The sequence below is a fragment of the Rana temporaria genome, chromosome 6 (genome assembly GCF_905171775.1).
Source record: "Rana temporaria chromosome 6, aRanTem1.1, whole genome shotgun sequence".
In the NCBI taxonomy this organism is placed as follows: Eukaryota; Metazoa; Chordata; class Amphibia; order Anura; family Ranidae; genus Rana; species Rana temporaria.
Genome location: NC_053494.1, coordinates 181,652,770 through 181,675,782, shown reverse-complemented (window position 1 = coordinate 181,675,782; position 23,013 = coordinate 181,652,770). Strand labels below are relative to the sequence as shown.

Genomic DNA, 23,013 nt, shown 5'->3' with positions numbered 1-23,013 from the left:
CTGGGAAGCATAGAAAACATTTAGGTTAGGTTCATACTAGCCTGCATGGCATTTTACCATAAGGGTTAGTGTTTGCACTGGTAATGAGTGATGTGATGCACATTTCAGCCTTTTTTGTACCCTAGCTGTGACCTGCATTAATGCAGTGCGTTACACAGTAGGTCGCCATAGTTAGTGTGAATGAGCCTTTCTCATTTACACATGTGTAGCCGCATTTAGGCCCCTTTCACACCGGGGTGTTTTTTGAGCGTTTTTCGAGCGTTATTACAGCGTTTTTCGAGCGTTATTACAGCGTTTTTCGAGCGTAATTACAGTGTTATTTGAGCGATGCCTCATCTGCAATCCCAATGTGCTGGTAAAGCACCACTAAGACCCTAACGTTTTAGAGTGTTTTTGCAGTGCCTTGGTGTGAAAGGGTAAGGGCCTTTTCACACGTACGGACCGTATGTCAGCATTTTCATCCGTCCGTTGCGGATGAAAACGGGACATACATGGGTCCCTATGTGATTACGGGTGTCAGCGGATGACCATCCGCTGACACCCATAATTGTCCGCCTTCGCAAAGATCCGGATTTGCGGACGGAAGAAAATCATATTTTTCTTCTGTCTGCCGGATCGGATGAACACAGACATACGGTCCGTGTTCATCCGATCCCCCATAGGGGAGAGCGGAGGAAAGACAGGGTGGTCCCTGCACAGTGTGCGGAGACCGCCCTGTCAGCTGCCAGCTCAGCGGGGATTTTACGGAGCATCCCCGCTGAGCTTTTGTGGGGACACGTTTTTTTTTCAGCGCTCAAAAGCTGCTCCAAAGACTCAGTGTGAAAGGGTCCATTGAGATGCATGGAGAGCGTTTAATGAGCGTTTTAACCACTTAAAACCCGGACCTTTAGGCAGCTAAAGGACCCGGCCAGGTTTTGCGATTCGGCACTGCGCCGCTTTAACAGACAATTGCGTGCGACGTGGCTCCTAAACAAAATTGCTGTCCTTTTTTTCCCCACAAATAGAGCTTTCTTTTGGTGGTATTTGATCACATTTGCGGTTTTTATTTTTTGCGCTATAAACAAAAATAAAACGACAATTTTGAAAAAAATGCAATATTTTTTACTTGTTGCTATAATAAATATCCCCCAAAAATATATAAAAAAACATTTTTTTTTCCTCGGTACGTATTCTTCTACCTACTTTCGGTAAAAAAAATCACAATAAGCGTTTATCGGTTGGTTTGCGCAAAATTTATAGCGTTTACAAAATAGGGGATTGTTTTATTGCATTTTTATGATTTTTTTTTTTTTTTTACTACTAATGGCGGCGATCAGCGATTTTTTTTCGTTACTGCGACATTATGGCGGACACTTCGGACAATTTTGACACATTTTTGGGACCATTGTCCTTTTCACAGCAAAAAATGCATTTGAAATGCATTGTTTACTGTGAAAATGACAATTGCAGTTTGGGAGTTAACCGCAAGGGGGCGCTGAAGGGGTAATGTGTGACCTAAAGTGTGTTTCTAACTGTAGGGGGGTGTGGCTGTAGGTGTGACATCATCGACTGTGTATCCCTATAAAAGGGATCGATGCCGCCGCCACAGTGAAGAAGGGGAAGCTGTGTTTACATACAGCTCTCCCCGTTCTTCAGCTCTGGGGACCGATCGGGTCCGCGGTCCCGGAGCTTCGGACCGGGTCGCGGGCACGCATGCGACCCATGGCTGGGTACTAGCACAGGACGTACCTATACGTGCATGTGCCCAGCCGTGCCATTCTGCCGACATAAATGTGCAGGAGGCGGTCCTTAAGTGGTTAAGAGCGCTATTTTAACGCTAAAACGCTTCAGTGTGAAAGGGGTCTTAGAGTTTCCACTGGGATCCTGGACAGCTGCGTTTTCTCTAACCACAGCTAAACTTACCACACCTAAATGCAGCTAAACGTTCAGTGTGAATGGCACCATTGAAAAATCATTACATTTACAGTATTTGTGTTTAGAAATGTCCTCTAATCCCCTGATATTTGCGATTGTTATTGAATCCCTGGCTATAGCTATTCTTGAAAATACAAATATCAGGGGAGTTCGATGTGCCGAAAGGGATCATAAATGCGCCTTATTTGCAGACGACCTTTTACTTTTTTTGACCGCCCCTGAAGTATCCCTACCCGAAGTATGTTCGCTTCTAGACGAATTTTCTTTGGTTTCAGGTCTCGCTGTGAATATAACCAAATCTAGGGCTCTCAATATTACACTTTCTGAATCCACTGTTTCTTTACTGAAAGAAAATTATAAATTCAAGTGGGACACCTCTTATATCAAATACCTGGGTATCAATTTGACCCCCAATATACAGAATCTATATTTGGCCAATTTTCCCCCGATGTATAAGAAACTTGAGAAGGATTTAAAAGAATGGGGTACTCAGAATATAGGCTGGATTGGTAGAATTAATTCGGTCAAGATGACTCTTCTTCCTAGGATTTTGTATCTTTTTTGATCATTGCCCATACCGATAATAAAAAGTCAACTAAAATCCTTTCAAGGCAAGATTACCAAGTTTATTTGGAACGGAAAGGGTCCACGCCTTCCATCACGTACTCTCTATAACTTACCTGAACAGGGAGGTCTAGGGGTACCTAATTTAATATGGTACTATCAATCAGCAAGATTAGCGCAATTGTCAGAAATTTATCTCGAACACGATCGTCCTGATTGGATAGACATTGAAGAGCAGGCGACCCCAAATCTAACGATAGAGGATTTAATGTGGTGTCCTACCAAAAAGAGGCCTTCTATATTATCACCGACTCTATCTCAGGCTTTAGTCTTATGGGATTCACTTAAGAACAATTCCTCTCTAGTTTCTAAGGGTAGGCCTTTATCGAGTATATTTCAAGACCAATCTTTTGTTTCTAAAATAGATAAAGACTCCTTCAAATGGTGGCATGATAAGGGGTTGTATCGTATAGGACGCTTCTTTTCACGTTCAGGTCCTCTCCCTGAACAGCATTTCATTGACAAACTAGGTCTTCCTGTTTCAGAAAAAGTACGATTTTCTCAGCTGCATGACCACGCACAAAGCCTATGGGATAGGGACTTGATCTCTGGACATTTGACACCTTATGAAAGTAAATGTGATCAGGATTTGATCAGGAAGGGAAATATTTCAGTTATCTATAAATCGCTTGCTACTAATAGCACCAAATTACCTCACATGCTGGCTTGGGAAAGGGAACTTAATAATGATTGGGACTTATCGGACTGGTATAAAAATTATACTAGATCCATCAAAGGTTTTGTCAATATATCTCATATAGAAGCTAATGTAAAAATGTATACAAGATGGTATTTAGTTCCTCTTAAACTGGCCTCCATGTATCCATCAACTTCATCCCTATGCTTTAGAAACTGCCAGGGATTGGGGTCTATGATACACATTTGGTGGGAATGTCCCAAAATACGGGGATACTGGAATAAGGTGTTTAATATTGTCAGACGAGTCACAGGATGTAACTTGCATCAATCCCCTACAATTGCTTTACTTAATGGAATGTTACCTCAGATTTCCAAGGTTACTAGACAGCTCATCCTATACATTATGACAGGCGCCAGGATCACCCTCGCAGCTGCATGGAAAAAGTCGACTGTATCCATCTTATATATGAAAAGGAAGGTTACATGGATTATGGAACAAGAAAAGAGGGTATGTTCCATGTTGGATAGGTCTACTCTTTTCTATGAGATCTGGGAACCCTGGTTGAAATACATGGGGATATCTTATACCCCGTGAAGGTTTTGATGACATATATGTCTTCAGGTTGATGTGCATTAATGGCAGGCAGGCTGCCTATCTCTTCTGATCATCTTCTAACTCTCTTTCCTTTTTCACCCCCCCTTCTGCCTTATGTTCTTCTTTCATCTTACCTTTGATTCTTCTTTTGTTTTATTTCGTTGTTTTTATTTTCTATGAGGATGAAATTTACAATGTTGTACATCCTCAGTACGTTTTACTTTCAAAAGATCTGTTTATTTTGAGGTAATTGAAGAATTCCATCCAGCCTTTGGGGAATTTAGGTTTGTAGAGGATTTTGAAAATATGTTATCAGTTAAGGGTGTGTTAAAGTATTCGTTTTCGGAGGGGGGGGGGGGGGGATTGGAGGGTTGGCTCAGCCTCTGGGACACAGAATGTTCCCGTTGGGGGTGTCGGGGAGGTTGGGGTAATCCGGAAATCTTTTCCTTTAATTGATCTCTATAATTTGGTCTGATACACACATTGTTTATTTTTTTTTCTTCTTATATACTGTGTGGACCTAGGGATTCCTTAAATTATAAAGATATTCCTTTTTTTTTTTTTTTTCTCTTTCAAAAATGAATTAATATTTTAGATTACTTTATCCTATATGATTATAAAAACTACCTTACTTTTACCACATGGTGAGGAGTATGTGGAATTGCTAGATATGAGAGGGAGTTAGTAAGATGGGAATAAATGATATACCGTATTTGCCGGTGTATAAGACGACCCGGCGTATAAGACGACCCCCTAATTTTACATTTTTTTAAAGATTTTTTGCCTGTACTCATTGTATAAGACGACCCTCCTTCCGAGGCTTCGGACGCTTCATATTTCTTCCTTCTTGAAGCCATATTCTTCTTCATTCTTGCTGGAGCTGGAGCCAATCACGGCGAGCGATGTATTCTATTAATGAATACAAAGACTGCTCGGATTGGCAGAGGCTGTAACATTATCATCCCACGCCTCTCTAACTCTCAAAGCCAATCCGGACAGGCTCTGTATTCATTTGAATACACCGCTCACCAGGATTGGCTAAGCGGTAGATACTGTATGTATCCGAAGCTACATACAGTATCACCGCACATCCAGCAGGCATCTGAGCAGCTGACCCGGCGTATAAGACGACCCCTGCTTTTTGGTCAGTTTTTTTAAGTGTAAAATGTAGTCTTATACGCCAGCAAATACAGTAGAATACACTTAATTTATTATATTTATGTATGCTATTTTCATATGTCCTGCTATTTTAATACAATTGTATGCTCTTCTTTTATTGAAAATAAACTTAAATTTGAATGAAAGTGTTCTTATGCGGTGGGTCCTGGTGTCAATGTCCCAGCTAGGAAGGTTTCCCCAATTTTTCCTTGGTTTGTGTTGGAGGAATCTGTGTTTTTTTTTTTTTTTTTTTTTTTTTTTTGTGAATAGTCTGACTAACTTGCTTACCTTCATAATGTTTACATTGTATAAAGACATACAAGGTCTTTATATTATAAATATTACACTGTTAAAAAAAATATTTAAAACGTTTTTTTTGGGGTTTAATAAAGTTCACCTATCCTTTAATCCACAATAATTAAGTAACATGCATGAAGGTTATTAATGGTGTTAATACAATTCTATTAATTTGGATGCCTTCTACAGAGCCTGTGTTTTCTTGTTGTATTGACCTGTCCATTTTTTATTTTTTTTTGCTTATTTGATATCAATCCAAAACTGCTGCTAGCCCGAAGTCATATTGCATACTGTTCTTTCCCCTTTGTGAGTACTTCTGGGATAATGTGATTAGCACCATATTGATTTTTGATATTCCCTGCATTGGACTTGTCCTATGGCACCTGATAGTGCTGTACGTTTTGTGTAAGGCGATCATTTATTTCCCTTGTTCAGTGTTGTGTGATGCTTTGTGATTGGATTTGCTTTGTAAGCTTACATTGTAATGTGTGTGTTGGAAGACAGGCTTTGTCAGCTAAATAGAATCACACTGTAATATACAGCAAATTGTTCAGGCTGGCAGCAAAGGCTGTACTGCTAGGACAAACTTAATGTACAATGCCTCTTGTATAAAAGCTGCAACCAGTTAAGCAGGTTCAGCAGGAACAGGACGAATTTCGATCTGTCTATGGGCAGACTGGTTATACTGAAGTTGATCCATCGATTGACTTCAGTACAACTAGCCTGGCGGGTGTTTTTTGCCTAATTACTGTTGGTGACCTATAGCCATCAGCAGTGATTATCTGCTGGTGGGGAAGGCTGTCTACCGGCAGTACACATCAGTGTTGCGGGAGGGATTCCCCCATCAACACAGTCTGTGTTGAAGAATAGAAGATTGCATAATGGATTAGACTTTCTAGTGTAAATTCCCAAATTAACGCTGGCTTCTAATTGGCAAGTATATGATCTGTGTCAATATACAAAGTAAATTTTTTGGCTAAAGAGCCACATCCGAATCAGAGAATGCAAAAAAAATATGGGACTGAATACCAGATCCCGTCTAATTAACCTGACTTTAGAGGCTAAGCATGGGAGACTAAACAAAGTTTTATAAAAAATGGTGGGGGCAAAGCCACATACATACGCTCGGCCTGGCTTTGGTTTGAATCCTCAACGAATTTGCGCCGCAGGTTAAGACGGCGTAGTGTATCTCTCGCGGCAGAATTAAAATTGGGCGGGTAGGGGGCGTGTTTCATTTAAATGAAGCGCGTCCCCGCGCCGAACGAACTGCGCATGCGCCGTCCATAAAAACTCCCAGGGTGCATTGCTCCAAATGACGTCGCAAGGATTCACATTTTCAACGTGAACGTAAATGGCGGCCAGCCCCATTCACGGACGACTTGCGCAAACGACGTAAAATTTTCAAAATTAGACGCGGGAACGACGGCCATACTTAACATTGAGTACGCAACCATATAGCAGCTTTAAAAAAATGCGCCGGCCGCTCGTACGTTCGTGGATCATCGGAAATAGCATACTCGACGCGGATTACGACGGGAACGCCACCTGGCGGAAGCCGAAAAATTGCATCTAAGACCCGACGGCGTACAAAGATACGACGCGCAAAATTTGAAATTACGCGGCGTATCAACAGATACGCCGCGTAATATCTTTGAAGATTTGCCCCGGTATCTTTATCGTACAAGTTAAAAACATTTATAAAAACAGACCTGGTTGCCGGAAACAGTTTCTACATTTATGCTTTGTTATTCCTAAACTTATTTACATAACTATCTTCCGGTACCAAAATATTTTGGAACAATGTTCTGTGGATTGTTTGAAGGCAGAGATTGCCTATGTTTTTATAAATGTTTTTAACTTGTACGAATAACGATGCAATTTTTAGAAAACTTTTAGTCTCCCATGCTGAGCCTCTAAAGTCCGGTTAATTAGGCGGGATCTGGTGTCGCCGGTTCTATTTTCTTTTCTTTTTTTTTCATGAAATGTGTCTAGTGTCTTCATTAATATTTTTGCTGATTTGTACCAGCTTGTAGCCAATAACAGAGTTCCTCCATATTAAAATAACTTCTCGAATAATCACAGCCTTTTTCATACGTGCCTGATTAGTCATGCAAATTCCAGAATCATAACATTTCTAGCTAGTGCTAATGCCCTAATTATCAAGAACCAACCATTATGTTCTTATGCTCGCTAGATTAACAGTCTCATGCAATGTTGCCAATAATTTAACTTCGTAGGATCCATTCAGATTGTGGGCTTGGTTGGAACGGAAAGTATAGTTCATTTTGCCATATAAATTCTAAATGTGAATTTTTCATAATAGACCTATCCAAATTTTTATTTTATTCAACTGTCCTCTGTCCCAGTTTTATGTGGTCACATTTCAGGAGTAGATTACTTCCTCTGGCGGGTTAAACACTCATACTAACCTTGCCGAACTGCTTGCAAGAGAAAACCAAAAGGTACATTTTATAGAGTACTACTGAAGTACAATTAACATTTCTCGATGTTTCCTATACCATAGCAAATCAAACATGATATTTACAGGTCTTGTCCCATCCCCAGCCTGTGACTGGATGGTGAAAGCAACAGGCTGGTGATCTTCTCTCTGTCACTCTTCTCTTTCCCACTATCAGTATGTTACTTGTACTCCATCACATTGTGATGATTTTTCCACCCCCTATTCTGACCTCTGCTGTACAGTTATTGCAAGTAGATGACAGCAAGTCAAACTCAGGTATTTACACTGCTTTCATTTTTATTTATGTTTTAATTCTTCAAGACTTTGTGCAAATAGGTATTGTACAGACTTCTGTTACAGCCAGGGGAGGGCTGGCAGGGGGGGGCAGGGTGGAAATCTCCCCCCGGGCTGGTGACACTATGCACAGCCGCCGGCCGCCACTACCAAATGCTGTTTTTGCAGAGCAGGAATATGCCTGCTGGAGCTCTGTTAACACAGGTCATGGCCGCTGCTCACCTCCCACTGTGCAGCCGTACCTGTGTCAGCTCTGAGGTAGATGGCTGCAGAGCTGAGCTATGTCTCACACATATCTCAGCCTCAGCGCACACCAGCGATGATATCCCCTTCTCTCTCTGCACAGACACGAGGAGAGATAGAGCTCATCTGCTCCTCCTCCTTCTGAGTCTGCCCTGCACACCCTGCCTGGTGCCCACACATGCCCAGGGAGTAAGTTTGAACCCAAAAAAGCATCAGACAGCCTGCCTGTGCCTCAGCCTCCATCCTGGTAAGCTCACCCTTTCTAGTCTCTCCTGCCTCCCAGTGTATAAAAAGGGGTGCTCTGTGGACTTTGTTAAAGGGGAGGGAGCAGGCTTTGGTGAGCAGCGACCCTCTTTAAACAATAGTCCACAGCATGCACCCTTAAATCAAGTTTTTCAGAACACCCCTTACATCAGATCTGATGTTTATGGGCTCTGTGCGGACTCTGATGTAAGGGGAGGCTCTGTGCGGACTCTGATGTAAGGGGAGGCTCTGTGCGGACTCTGATGTAAGGGGAGGCTCTGTGCGGACTCTGATGTAAGGGGAGGCTCTGTGCGGACTCTGATGTAAGGGGAGGCTCTGTGCGGACTCTGATGTAAGGGGAGGCTCTGTGCGGACTCTGATGTAAGGGGAGGCTCTGTGCAGACTCTGATGTAAGGGGGGCTCTGTGCAGACTCTGATATAAGGAGAGCCTCTGTGCAGACTCTGATGTAAGGGGAGGCTCTGTGCGGACTCTTATGATCATGAAAAATCTTACACCGTTTTCCTCGATCCATCACTTTTCCACGCTCTATGGGCCACTTGACTGGACTTGTGCCCCAGGCCTAAGGCTGCCAGCCCTCCCCTGGTTACAGCCTCCATTACTTGTTCCAATCAAAGCAAGTGCAATCATCATTTACAGTACACAGTATCATGGAACTAGGTGAATTCATAATTGAAAGACAGAGAAACAATCATTACAATAACATCTAAATGGAACATGCTTACCACCTCAGGCAGCAAAACATCCAGAACATTTTACATACGTTAAGTACAAGGAAAAAAATGGTGACAATAAGGGGGATAATCCCATGTGGGATCAAGTGACGCAACTATCGCTATAAAAGGAGAAGGAAGGGAAAAAGGCAGAGAGGAGAAGGTGAAGAAAAGTAGAATCTCTGGGAATGTCCACCACCCTCGGCATACCAGAGAAGGAAGCATTGCACATCAGTCCATTTAATCAGGAGAATTCAGCAAGTCATAGCATGTCATAAAAATAAAGGCTGTCCATGGAAGCCAGGTGTCCCTGAATTTGGCCTCTCTGTTTTATTAAAGTATAACTAAAGGCAAAACTTTTTTTTTTTTAGTTTTGGTTGGAGTGGAGAGGCATTAGAATGTCTGTCAGTTGTTATTGCTGTCTGTGCCACCGTTAAGGAGATTCCCCCTCTCTCTCTATCTGTCCTGTTTGCTATTATCATTAAAAGTGAAAGAAAATCCCAAATTTTGGGTTGTCCCCAGAAAAGTAATAGAGGGGAAATCTTCCAATAGGGACTCTGGTTCTGGTGACCTGGGGGTCCCCAAGGAATTCCCTTAAAGAGGAGGTCCACCAAAAATAAAATATTAAAAGCCAGCAGCTACAAATACTGCAGCTGTTTACTTTAAATATATGGACACTTACCTGTCCAGGGCCCCCACGATGTCGGCAGCTGAAGCCGATCTGTCCGGCTCTTGGCTGCTGCCGCCGCCATACTCGGTAAGGCTGCATTCACACCTAGGCGTATATACGCCTGAAGCGCGACGCCGCAGCCGCCGGAGGGGTGATTTTACATGGTCGGCTATGGAGATGGTTCACATCTCCACGCCGAACGCCGAGACACCTGAAGCTCAAAAGAAGTCCCGGACCCTTTTTTTCGGGCGGCTTCGGGCATAGCCGACCATGTAAAAAATCACCCCTCCAGCAAAAAACAATGTTTTAAACCGTCGCGTTTTGTCGCCGCAAATTGCGGGACAAAACGCCTATTTGATGTCGCCGCAATACGCGGCAGATCACCTACGCTGAGGTGTGAATGGAGCCTAAGGGAATGAAGAAGTGAAGCCTTGCAGCTTCACTTCCTGGTTCCTTACTGCACATGCGCGAGTCGCGCTGCGCATCCTTACTGGTCTCCCAGAAGACAGCAGGGGAGGACAGAGTAGGCGCCGGAAGTGGTGTAGGTGATCTATGCCCAGAAGTGGGAGAAAATACCTGTATTACACAGGTATCTGCTCCTTCCTCCCCCCTGAAAGGTGCCAAATGTGACAACGGGAGGGGGGGCGGGGGGGGGTTTCCAATAAGTTTAAGTGGAACTCCCCTTTAATTTGCATGGATTTCCTCTCACTTCTTGTTTGACGATGGGACAGGAAGTTAAAGGAAATCTCCACAATGAGACACAAAGGGCAAAAAAACGTTATCCAAAATATAAATAAATGTTTTGTCCATAGTTCTATATAAGTGGTCATCGATCCTTCCATGGTCCTGATTTCAGTCTAGCGAACCAATAACTGAACAAGGGGATTGTGGTTTGTTTCCATCGGTGAGGAATACATGCCCTTGCTGCATTATACATGGGCATTGTCTGCAAACTTTTCCTTTATCAGGATCAAATTTACATGGAATACGTATCCTATAGGGTTTGTAACAAGGTCCATGGACATGAGTTGATCACATTTTGGACACCTGTCCAGTATGTCTCTAAGGCAGAGATTTGCCAGAAATGTACAGAGTGCCCAGTTTCTTTTAACATCACTAGCACATTTTTGAGACCTCCAGCAACTTCACTGGGATATCAATTTGTAACCCTGTTCTTAGAACCGGTTGGTTAATGAGGATTTATAGGTTAGCCAAATGGGTCAATCAATCTGTGCTTTTGGGTGTGTCGTCTGTAGTTCGGATTCACACTTGCATGTATATGGAAGGACAAGATCCTACCGGACCCATAAGAAGATTGTAAATGGCTAGTATACAAAACGTGATCTAGAATTGAGGCCAAAGTAATGCGGCAGTTGGTAAGCTGTCCAGAGGCGACTGCATTAAATTGGAAGTATATCAGCCACCTATTCCAGGTCACAACGTTCACAAACTGGGATCTGCTTATGGCGCCCAGATGTAAAAGTTCTTTATTGTCTATTCTGGGGGAAAACTCAAGTTTATGTAAAACAGGTGTGAAGGGCACTGAATGGGGTGGCACTCCTCACCAGTAGAAGGTTTGATAACGCGATGGTGACTCCTATGATTGGATGTGTATTGAGGGATCTTTAGTGTTTGACTAGGAGCCAGGGGAAGGAGGACAGTGCTACCTGTGACAATTGTTTGATCTCTACCCAAATTTAGGTTTTGGATGTTTAGCACCATGTTACCACTCAAGATAAATGTAAAGCTGTATGCCCTGTACACACGATAACTTTTTGTGATGAAATAAAATGACATTTTTAAAAATGTCATTTAAAATGATCGTGTGTGGGCAAAATGTCATTTTATGTCTTCTGAAAAATGACAAAAAAAAAATTCGAACATGCTTAAATTTTTTATGTCATTTTTTAAAATGTCATTTTTTGTGTCATAAAAAATGATCGTGTGTGGGCTAAAATGACGTTTTAAACCCGCACATGCCCAGAAGCAAGTTTTGAGACAGGAGGTAAAACTACCATTCATAATGGAGTAAGCACATTCATCACGCTGTAACAGACAAAAAAGCACGAATCGTCTTTTACTAACAAGTAACCAGCTAAAAGCAGCCTCAAGGCAAATAGAACTTCCCCTTTAGAGTGCCGTCACTTTGTTCATCATTTTTCAAAAACGATGGTGTGTGGGCAACATCATTTTAAGTGATGAAGTTGGAAAAATGAAATTTTTTTTCATGATAAAAAATGACATTTTTTTTCATCACAAAAAGTGATTGTGTGTACGGGGCATTAAAGTACTACACTGCTTGCGTTTTAAGGCATTCATATTTTTTTTTATTCAATGGAGTATTGAATACATATCTGCAAAACTTTTGTCTTTTTATCCACCTGGAGTTCAGCTTTAGATTTGTAAATGTTCTACTTGATTACCTCTGATTTAATTAGATTTCCATTTATGACATTGTGCCTGGATATCTGATTTGGAAAGGTCAATATCTTCAATATGTTTGTTCATTGCTGTAAGCAATAGCTCTGGCAGGGTGAAATATTGATGCTTGCACATTTGACTGTGGATTTAATATAAATTTGTACATTAAACTATTCCTCTATTTCCTCCCTCAGAGAGTTTGCTTGGCGTGACCCCGAATTGCCTGAGGTCATTCACATGCTTCAGCATCACTTCCCATCTGTGCAGGCAAATGCAGCCGCCTACTTGCAGCATCTGTGCTTCGGAGACCATAAAACCAAGATTGAGGTAGGTCTAAGCTTCACTCTATATTGCTTTAGGTCCTTACTGACACATGGTCATTGTCATTTCATGGGCTGTGAACTGATGTAGGACAGTTGTGGCTATAATTGCATCACTAAGGTTTGGTATACTTTGTCTTAATAGTGTTAATGGTTCAAAAAACTAGTGACATCAGGTGTCATGAATGCGGCTTCCCAAAATGGTTGCCCCTAAATGTGGACAAATCTTTTACAATAAAGGTGTACTGCCTAAAAAAGTGCTAAAAGTGCTGCTGCTTAAAAGGCAGCTTTACACTGTTCCTCCTTTAGAGCGTTATTTTCAACATCTGAGGAATCCAATGCATTGTCCAATGTTCTGAAAGTTCAGTGTATGCATAGGTTTAGGAATACTTCCCAAGTGTTGGCTATGGCAGTTGCTCAAACACTTGTAGGTTGGATAGGGGGATGCCTGTTCTCGGTATAATCTAGCTGGGCATTAAGAGAACATGCCTTTTAAAGCAGCATTTTTAGCTTGGGAACCCTTGGGGCAGAACAGATGTATCTTAGGAAAAACTGTGCATCATCCTCTCCCTTCTGTGGATACAAATACAAAGATATGCTTACAAAGTGGAGCTCAAGCCACAGCATTTTTTCCCTTTGGGATGGGTTTAATTTGCTTTATGTCTTGGAATCACAATGGGAAGTAAGACATATGCTAAGACCATTTCCCCAAAAAAAACATTTTTTTTTCTGAGGTTATTAAAAACTCTGTTAAACTGTGAAATGGGTTTGATTTACACTTAAAAATAGAATCAAACTGGAGCAAAGATATTTGTGGATGTTATCCATAGCACTTAAATTGCACACTTTGTAGTGTCCTTTGGGTAATGCATCTGCATCATTTTTTTTTGCTCTGTTGTATTTTACAAAAGATTCCCATTGAAGTATAACGATATTTCAGCTCTATTTTTATGTTTTAGGCTTGTTTGTCACAGTGATGTGTTATCTGATCACTAAAACAATATATTTTAAAATGCACAGGAACCACGCAATAGCCTCTGTACAAAATAACTTGTGTCAATGAAAAATAGCTGTTCTGTGGTCTCCATTGAGTTTTACACTCTATCTGAATGATAGCAATCTTTTCTCTGTCATATAATAAGAACAGAAGGCAAAGACTGTTATTGTTTTGGAGAAAAAAAAGCCTCCTGCTGCACCGGTGATTCAAAAAGTGAACTGCCATTAGTTATGTTCTAATAGCCTCCGTTTTAAACATTCTGTTGCTTTGGAAAGTCAATATTTGGTGTCCAAAAAAGGGAACGGTCCTTGTTGCACATAAAAGCGCTACTTTTATTCCCTATACTGTGCTGTGAGGTCTTCAGATCCTACAACATATGGTGCTATGATCTGCACAAATATTTTTTTTATGCCATCAGGCACTGCTATATAAGCTCTTAAAAATCTCCTTTGTGGTTAGAAAAGTACTCCATTCACAGCATAAATATTCTGAAATTAATTGAGTTCTTTGACTGCTGTAAAAGTACATATCTATGGGCTTTCTACGTGTAATATTTAATAACAGATTTCAAGAGAACCAAGGGTTTATCTGAAGAGATGGCACAGCAAACATTGCCCGCTTTTCTACCGAGCTGCACAATAGGGGTGGAGTCACTTCTGTGATCAGTGGTGGGTGGGGGCAGCAATCAAGCACCTTCTCCGGATGGGCGGTGGTGTGGCACTGACGGCACCCCCTGGCACTGACACCACCACCACTCCCCCCTCCCCGGGCAGCCCGTGACACAGCACTGATGCCTCCCCCTCGCTCCCCCCCCCAGGGTGGCCCGCGGTGCAACACGGACACCACCCCTCCCCACCGCGGTGGTCAGGCACCTACCCGATCTAGGGCTGGCAGGCTATGGTGTCATCTCCTCTCCGGGGTGCGGGCAGCAGCTCTGGTGTCCACTCCTCCCGTGGCTACCTCCGCCATGTGTTTCCTCTCTGTTCCTCCTAAGCGCTAGCCATCCAATAGGATTGTCTGATGCTTTGGCGAGAAAGCACTGTGGAAATGAATTTGCTATCGTTGCACAACTGGGTGGGATCGGGCGCCCACCCTTTTTGAAGCCTATTGGGGGGAGGATGGCACCCGCTACTGGCTGTGATTAAAAAAAATTGACTTTGGCTTTTTCCTCTGTATAAGCAAAAATACAATGCTAGATGTAAAAAGCAGGCTAAAATTCTACTTAGTAGCTCTAATGGGAACTTACATTTTATTATTTCCTCCATAGGTGTGCAGGCTGGGAGGAATAAAGCACCTGGTAGACCTCATGGATAACAAAGTCCTGGAAGTTCAGAAGAATGCCTGCGGCGCTTTAAGGAACTTGGTTTATGGCAAGTCTACTGATGAAAATAAAATAGCAGTAAAGAATGCTGGTGGGGTCCCTGCACTCCTTAGACTACTGAGAAAAACCAGTGACCAGGAGATACGGGAACTTGTAACTGGTGAGTCAGCTCCTTACTTATCAGAACTGCCTTCTAGTCCAGCAGTGCTCGGTCTACAAGGCCCTATTACCACGCAACTTCTTTGAACCTTTTCACACACTTCCATTTTGTCTCTTGTGTAGGTTACTATTTATATATTCAAATCGGTACTGGTATTGGGTAAAACACATGCTTTAGGCCAACCTTGAGGACATGAGTTTAGCTTAGCTGCTTTAATTCTGTTTAAATTCTGTAAAATTTTGGTCTAGCTTGTACCACTATCGCTGCCTTTGCAATGTCTTACATAATACTGTTACTGTTAAATGATACCTTCTGTACACTTATTTAGTTGTACATGGCATCAATGTTTGGGTGAGAATTTCTTGGATCATATTTCTTTGTGCAGTTTATAGGAAATTTTGTCTTGGATCTAATTATTTTCCCCACCAAAAATTATATTTGGCACCAAAATGCCTATACAATTTCAGCTTAAAGAATGATGGGGACGTTTCTCCACTCCTGTTACTTTTATCTAATATTTAAAAATAAATAAAAAGTAGGAGTAAGTAACAGATTCCCCAGACCATCCAATAGATGAAGCAACACTTGTCAAGTGCACAGATTGGCAGAATAACTTATACAAGGGGTTTTGATATTACAGACCCCCAGTGAATTACTCAATATATTCCAATACCCCCTTCCTCAGACTGTCAAAATCATCCTCATCACCAAACCTGTTCGATACCAGTATGACTTTAAAAACTAAAAAGTGCCTGTTTTTTCTTTACACATGGAAAGCAAGGAACAGTGAAAAGAAAATCCTAAGAATATAATCCTTGTATCTATGTAAAATCACAAAAAAACAAGCTAGCTAAAACTAGTGAGATTTTTGAGCGATAAACTTCTTGGTCATGGTAAAACCAATTGATCAGAAGTCCTTGGGGAAAATGCCCCTTATGTTGGTAAGTGTGAAGAATGCCACCCTTTCAGTGGTGGTTAGGATACCACCCTAATACTTGGTAAACACAAAGGGAATATCAGACAAAAAAAAATTCTGAGTGATCATCTGATCTATTCATTAGTACACAGCTTTCGAGAGATGGTCACAACAGTTCATGCAAAAATATCTGAAGGGACAAGCACAATGTTTTTATTTTATTTTTAAACAATGACAGAAAATCTATTTTCGCGTAATTGGTATAGTATTTGTACGACAAAAACTTGAGTGGCCAAGACCATGAATGCTTGGAAATTAAAATACATTACAATATAATACAATAAAATACATTACATTACTTCTGAAGTTGTATTCTGTCTTATGAGAGTTTTCGTAAGTTTAGTAAGCTATTCATTTTCGATATGAGACTAGCACGCAAACGAGAACAGGGTGATTGTTCATCTGATATTCTCATCGTGTGTATGAGGCAATGGATGGCATGCCGTGCAGTGCTTATGCACTGGTGACCTCACCAGCACTGCTAAAGTAAATACCTCCTAAATGGTGCACATTTAGGAGATATTGACTGTACCTACCGGTAAGCCACATTATAGGCTTTTACCTGAAGGTATAAATCAAGAAAAAGGACATTGCTACCACTTTTAAATACCTACGTTATTTAGTTCCCGTACCAACAAGGTCTATGAAACTCCTGGCTTTAACCATGCAACAGATTTTTTATTATTATTAGGGTTGTCCCGATACCACTTTTTTAGGACCGAGTACAAGTACCGATACTTTTTTTCAAGTAGTCGCCGATACCGAATACCGATACTTTTTTTTAATGTCATGTGACCGTTTTCAAACCACAATACAGACCAAAGATATTTTCTTTAGAATTATGAAGAACTGGTACATCATGGTGTGGGGCTGTTTTTTAGCATACGGTACTGGAAAACTACATATCATTGAAGGAGTGATCACTGTCAGTGCAGCTCATCGGTGCCAGTGCCCAAAAGTGCAGCTAGCCAGTGCCACCTATCAGTGCAGATCAGTGCCCATTAGTGCATCAGTGCAGGGAGGCAGCTTATTAGTGCATCTCATCAGTGCCAATCAATGCCAGTGCCACCTATCAGTGCCATCCATTTATGAGTGCCATTCAATCAATGCCAGTGCCACCTATCAGTGCCATCCAATGGTGCCATCCAATTTGTGTTCGATGTCACAAAAAAAAAAAAAAGTATTCTATTTTGGTATCGGGAGTATTTGCGCGAGTACGAGTACTAGCGCAAATACTCGGTATCGGTCCCGATACCGATACTGGTATCGGTATCTGGACAACCCTAATTATTATTATTTCCAACATTCCTATTAATCCATTTACTGCACATAATTATCCCAGAGAGTGAGCAACCAATCAGATTCTCAATGTCATTATTCAATAGTAGGTAAGATAACAGAATCAAAGGTGTTTGCTAATGTCCCTATGTTGCTTTGGCTGAAATTTATATAAATGAGTGCCAACATAGATTTCCATGGTACTTCATGCAACTGATTCAACATCTTTTAGCAGTGCAATGTCTGAATCCTGGTGAGAACGGTTAAACTGTATTATGCCCTTGGTTATTTATATAAAAAATAGCACAGTAAACGCCGCCGTCACTAATTAAAACGTTTGAAATGTGAAGAGTCCTGCGGTTGCGGAACTGCACTGTTCGCAACCATTGTCTGGGTAATTTGTTCCCTATGCAATTTTCATTATTACTATTATTTATTTATAATCATCTCTGACGCCAAGTACACTGATTATCTAAAGCATTAGCATTCAATTTCTAGCTCATATGATATTGGCAGAAATAATTGAGTGCTGTTTACGAATTTCCCAACCCTAATGTTCCTATTTTTCTTTCTGTCGCAATTTGCAAATGAGCAATGTAGTATTCATAAACATTCACCGGCTAATGACTGATTTAACTCAACTGGAGTGTTCTTGACCACCAACCACCCCTCCTGTGTTTCCTCGTTTTGGAGACATGTGGCAAAGTACACAAGCTAATTAATATGTTTTATGGATGTAATTATTGAATTTAACCTATAACACCAACACTGTTTTATGGTCTGCTTTTTAAAAACTTCAAAGACCGACAAGGAGGCTTATCCAGTGCAGTCGTGCAATAGTCTGTGGTGAATTTCAAAGTGCAATAACCCATCGCAACCTGATTTTGTTTTATTGGTGTGAGATATGTTCTGGAGATGTCAAGCAGAAGAGAACGGCATGGATCTGACAGAACGGCTTGGGATTTTAGTGCAGCAAAGAGAGGCTGTGTCAGGTCAAACAGGAATTTAGGAGCACACTGGATATCGGCCTAGGTGTTCTGTGCAAAAGTGGGATTGGGTACCTGCCAAAACCAGGTCCCTGCTCCCCCCCACCCCCAAAATAAATTTCCAAATTTCAAAGAGGAGGGAGAGGGGTATTTTTAAGCTGACCTTCCCGTTTTGGGTGATTGGCGAAATGTACATTTTTTATTTTTTGCTCAGACATGCGCTATTAGCACACTTCTCATAACGCGCACAAAAGTTGGAGACTGGCATGCATACCGTGTCCATTGGTAATGTTGAATGCCAGAATAGTAATTGATCCTAGCCAACGGTTATATTACCTTAAGACAATAAAAACAATCATCTTAACTAACACTGTTTTGTCTTAACTCCTCATTTAAACCCCAGAGACCTCATCACTGCATACAAGAAGAATCTCCTAAGCTGGGACCCTGTGAGGAGGGATCTCATATGTGGCAAAGCTGCCTCCTATTGATGTTCATTGCATAATTTTATTGATAAACCAGGAGTCTCCTGACTTGTCTGGGAAAGTGTAAGGCCATGGGAGGCGGGATAAATGAGCAGTCTCTTGGCTTGTCGGTCAAACACCACAGGTACAGTGAGCAGTTTAAACTGGAAGTCTTAAGCCCTGTACACACGATCGGTTTGTCCGCTAAAAACCGACCGATGGACTGTTTCAATTGGACAAACCGATCATGTGTGGGCCCCATCGGTTTTATTTCCAGCGGTGTAAAAAATGTAACATGTTTTAAAATTTTCCTATGGATAAAAAAAACGATGGAAAAATACGATCGTCTGTATGGAACTCCATCGGGTAAAAATCCATGCATGCTCAGAATCAAGTCGACGCATGCTTGGAAGCATTAAACTTCATTTTTTTTTTCGGCTCTTCGTAGTGTTGTACGTCACCGCGTTTGGACACGATCGGATTTTTGACTGATGGTGTGTAGGCAAGACTGATGAAAGTCAGCTTCATCGGATATCCGACGAAAAAATCCATCGGATTAGATTCCATCAGATATCAGATCGTGTGTACAGGGCTTAAGACTTCCTGGTCTGCCTACTACAGCGAGGAAAGAACAAACTGTTGCTGCTTCTGCAAAAAAAGGACTGCAGAAGGGAAGTTACAAGACGGGGGGCCAGGGGGATAAAGGGTATAGTGGACACTGGTTTTATGAACCACTTGTTCAGGAAAGGGAACGGGGCTTTTCTTTAACAAATGTTTTATTTGGTTTTAAAGTGGATGTAATCCCCATTCATGAAATCTGATCTGGACACCTATATCTGTTTACTTATTTCTCTCCAAAGCTCTAGGTGCCGTGTCTTTCTGCTTTTCCCTTTCGCTGTTATCAGCATGATAACGTCGGACAAGTTCGCAACCGCAGGAGATATAAGCAGCTGGAAATTTGTGTCGGGGAGAGGACTATTGAGCAGAGAGAACTGGTCTATTTACAGCTCTGCATGCTCCTTCGTTCCCATGTGGGGGGGGGGGGTGCCTTTTCTCCAATCAGCTCACACACAGTGTATGTCCAGACTTTCTTTCTACCATAATCTGCACTTTATAAATAATGTAGAAAGCTGAAGACAGTAGATATACATGTAAAACCTATGTAGGGAGATTTGTTTATCGCTGTATATGATCTGAGGCTGTTCACGTCACGTTGCATCCACTTTAAGTTTACCAGGAATATACAGAAAGTACACCACCAGAGTAGTACAGAAAAGAACACAAAAAGGGTTGGAGTGCGACAAAATAAGTAATGTGCATTAGTGGACTGGAGGACAAGCCTTGGATTGCAGAGATTAGCGCGAGCACCATAAGTCTCTGTTTTTAACAATCTGAAAGTAGGAAATGGTAGGGAATCCAAAAAACAGTGCAGTTGAGGAAGGGTAGGAGTAGAGAGGTAAAGCAATGGTGGAATATGAAGAGGTAATAAGGGACAGAAGGTAGAAAAATTAAAATGATCAAAATGGGGGATTGGGTAAAAGGAGGGTTTGTGAGGTCCGACCAGGCATCCCATGCCACCAGCCATCCAAAAAAAAGCAGCGTTTTCATGCGCATTTGTTTACATTTCTCTCAGCATTAGCTATCTGTAAGAAGAAATTTGCAGATGGATATTAAATATATATGTATTCTCAAATCTGCTTCTTGCACCAATTATATTTGTCTTAGTTTTTTCTCAGATTGTGTATATTAGGTTATCGGATAGTAGAAGCCAGTCCCAATACATTTTTGTCAGCCAGGCATGATGTGTCATTTTAAGCTTTTAATGTTCAAACTTAAGTTTTAATAACAAAAAGGTTCACGATTTGCTTCCTTTAGCCAAAAAAAAGTCCTTCCTTTGAAGCGCTCAGCATTATGGAAGTAATGTTCTTCCACACTTATTTTTTCCCAAGAAAAGCTACTTTACCTGTCTCCTAGTCTTTAAATTTTGACTGTGACTCCACTGTGCTTTTGACATTCACCATGTGTCCTATACATAAACCAGCCATATTTAACAAGTACATTCCTCAGCATTAAACCTTGGCTTTTTTTAGTCAACAGCATTTAAAGCTGTCTGTTTTACAGAAGGAAAATATAGTGCGCTTTCCTTTGGTTTGCTGCTTTGCATTCAGTGGAAACAAAACTAGACCGTCCGATGGTCAGATGTCTTCCAGCACAGCCAAGGAAAAGAACATTGTCTAATGATGAGAGCACTCAGGCAGCCATCTTCTTGTGTACATTTATTTTACTTTTACAGATGTCATGTTGCCTAGCAACATATTAGCCTCTTCACACTCGCTGATCACAGATAGGTATGCCTGCCCATTTTATGTATTTATTTTTGTTCAGTAATGCGCCTTGAAAAATTAAATTAAGCTTCAGAGAATCAGATGCACAGGCCATACTATTACAAATGCACAGGAGCGCTTAACACACCGGCATCTGTGGTCTATAGGTGGGATCTTCATTAATTTTTCTGTGACTGCAATGTAATTGGTTACATTCTCCAGCTCAGGTAAACAAACGCAAATGTGCCCGCTGAATTTTTCTACAGTTCCTGATGCTGATTACTTTGATAGCCTGCTTCTAGCCTAATTGTTCTGTTATGCTACAACCAGATGCAAATCCCTCTAGTCTTTTTCATTGAATCTGAATGCATATTAAAGGTCGGCAAATTACTTTCTGGATATTAATATATTTCAGAACTCCTGAATAGAATTTACTCCCTGAAAAAAAAAAGAATACAGATGCAACCCAACTTAAAGGGCAACTCCAGGCAACAGGTGTAATCCTTAATCTGTTCCTGCTGCTGGCTAAAATCAGTCGGCACGACATGCCACTTAAAGTGTATGTCTGGGCACAAAATGTGTGCGTGCATTTGTGAATATACAGTGTGTGTGTGTGTGTGTGTATATAAATAAATATACAGTGCTCAGCTTAAATGAGAACACCCCAACAGATTCGTTGGCTAACCATTACTTTCCTTTCAGAATCAACATTTGCTATGGGACACTATACTACAAAATACTCCCACAAATGCAGGTCATTGATTGCAACCAAGATTTGTTAATTTGTACACAAAGTATTTTTCCTAAAAAATTAATTTAAGACCATGTTGCAAATATGAATATACCCCTATAAAAGTCTTGGGCGCAAAGCTAATTTTTAGACAATAAAATCCTAATTTAGGGTCCTTTCACACGGGTTTGTCCACCCGGCGGACTCCGCTTGCTCATTTTTTTTATCACTTTTATTCCTATTACAAGGAATGTAAACATCCCTTGTAATAGGAATATGGCATGATTGGTCCTCTTTACAGTGAGATATTGGGTCATTAATACCCCACATCTCACCTCTAGGCTGGGACAGCTGAAATAAAAAAATAAAACTTATCTCGGCTTCCCAGAATTGGTGAGTCGGTAGAAGGATCAGAGGGCGGCAGGAGGGGGGACATCCCCTCTTGCAGCCGTAAGAACAATCAAGCGACTGACCAGCCTCTATGATTGTTCTTATGGTATAGTGAATCGCCGGCTGAAAAAACCCATATCTGAATGATGCCTGTAGCTGCAGATATCCCCACACAAACTCAAGGAAGTTGTATGACGGCCGGCGGTGGGTAAGTGGTTAAAGAAAACCCCTTCCCATTTCATGCTGTCAGCAATGGCATCACATGAAAGAGAAATGTCACAAGGCCTGAAAAAATAAAATTTCTTTACACAAAGGTGACGGCTACAAGATCATCAGCAAAGATGACGGCTACAAGATCATCATCAGCAAAGCTTTACTCATCGGTCAGAATATCGTAGCAAAAGTGTTACAAAAATTTAACAATGATGGAACTGCAACCATCTCGCAGACGTCCAGGCCATCCACGGAAGTTAAAACCTTGACGGGTGCGTCTTCCGATGAGAAGGGTTGAAGAAAATCACCATGCAAGTTCACTGCAGTTGGCTAAAGAAGTAGTTGACATGGGGTGATTGTTTCCGGTGATGCAATACAGCATATGCTGCAGAGGAATGGCATGCGTGGGTGTTATTCACAAAGGAAGCTTCTTCTAAAGCTAATGCACAAAAAGCCCACCTAGAATTTGCCAGGGTCAATGCTGAAAAAGATGACTAATGGGACTGTACTCTGGAGTGATGAGACCAAGATTAATGCTTTTGGAACTGATGGCTTCAAAACTG

The 23,013-nt window shown here is 41.4% G+C and overlaps 1 protein-coding gene across 12 annotated transcripts in view; it reads left to right on the top strand.

The window, feature by feature from the left end:
- PKP4 (plakophilin 4) overlaps positions 1-23,013 on the top strand; it is a 372,718-nt gene that overhangs the window by 297,170 nt on the left and 52,535 nt on the right. For all 12 annotated transcript variants that reach the window (XM_040357916.1, XM_040357915.1, XM_040357912.1 and 9 more), the window contains 2 exons: positions 12,486-12,618; positions 14,876-15,089. In XM_040357916.1, coding sequence (XP_040213850.1) covers positions 12,486-12,618; positions 14,876-15,089 — 347 coding nt within the window. The remainder of the gene's footprint in view (positions 1-12,485; positions 12,619-14,875; positions 15,090-23,013) is intronic.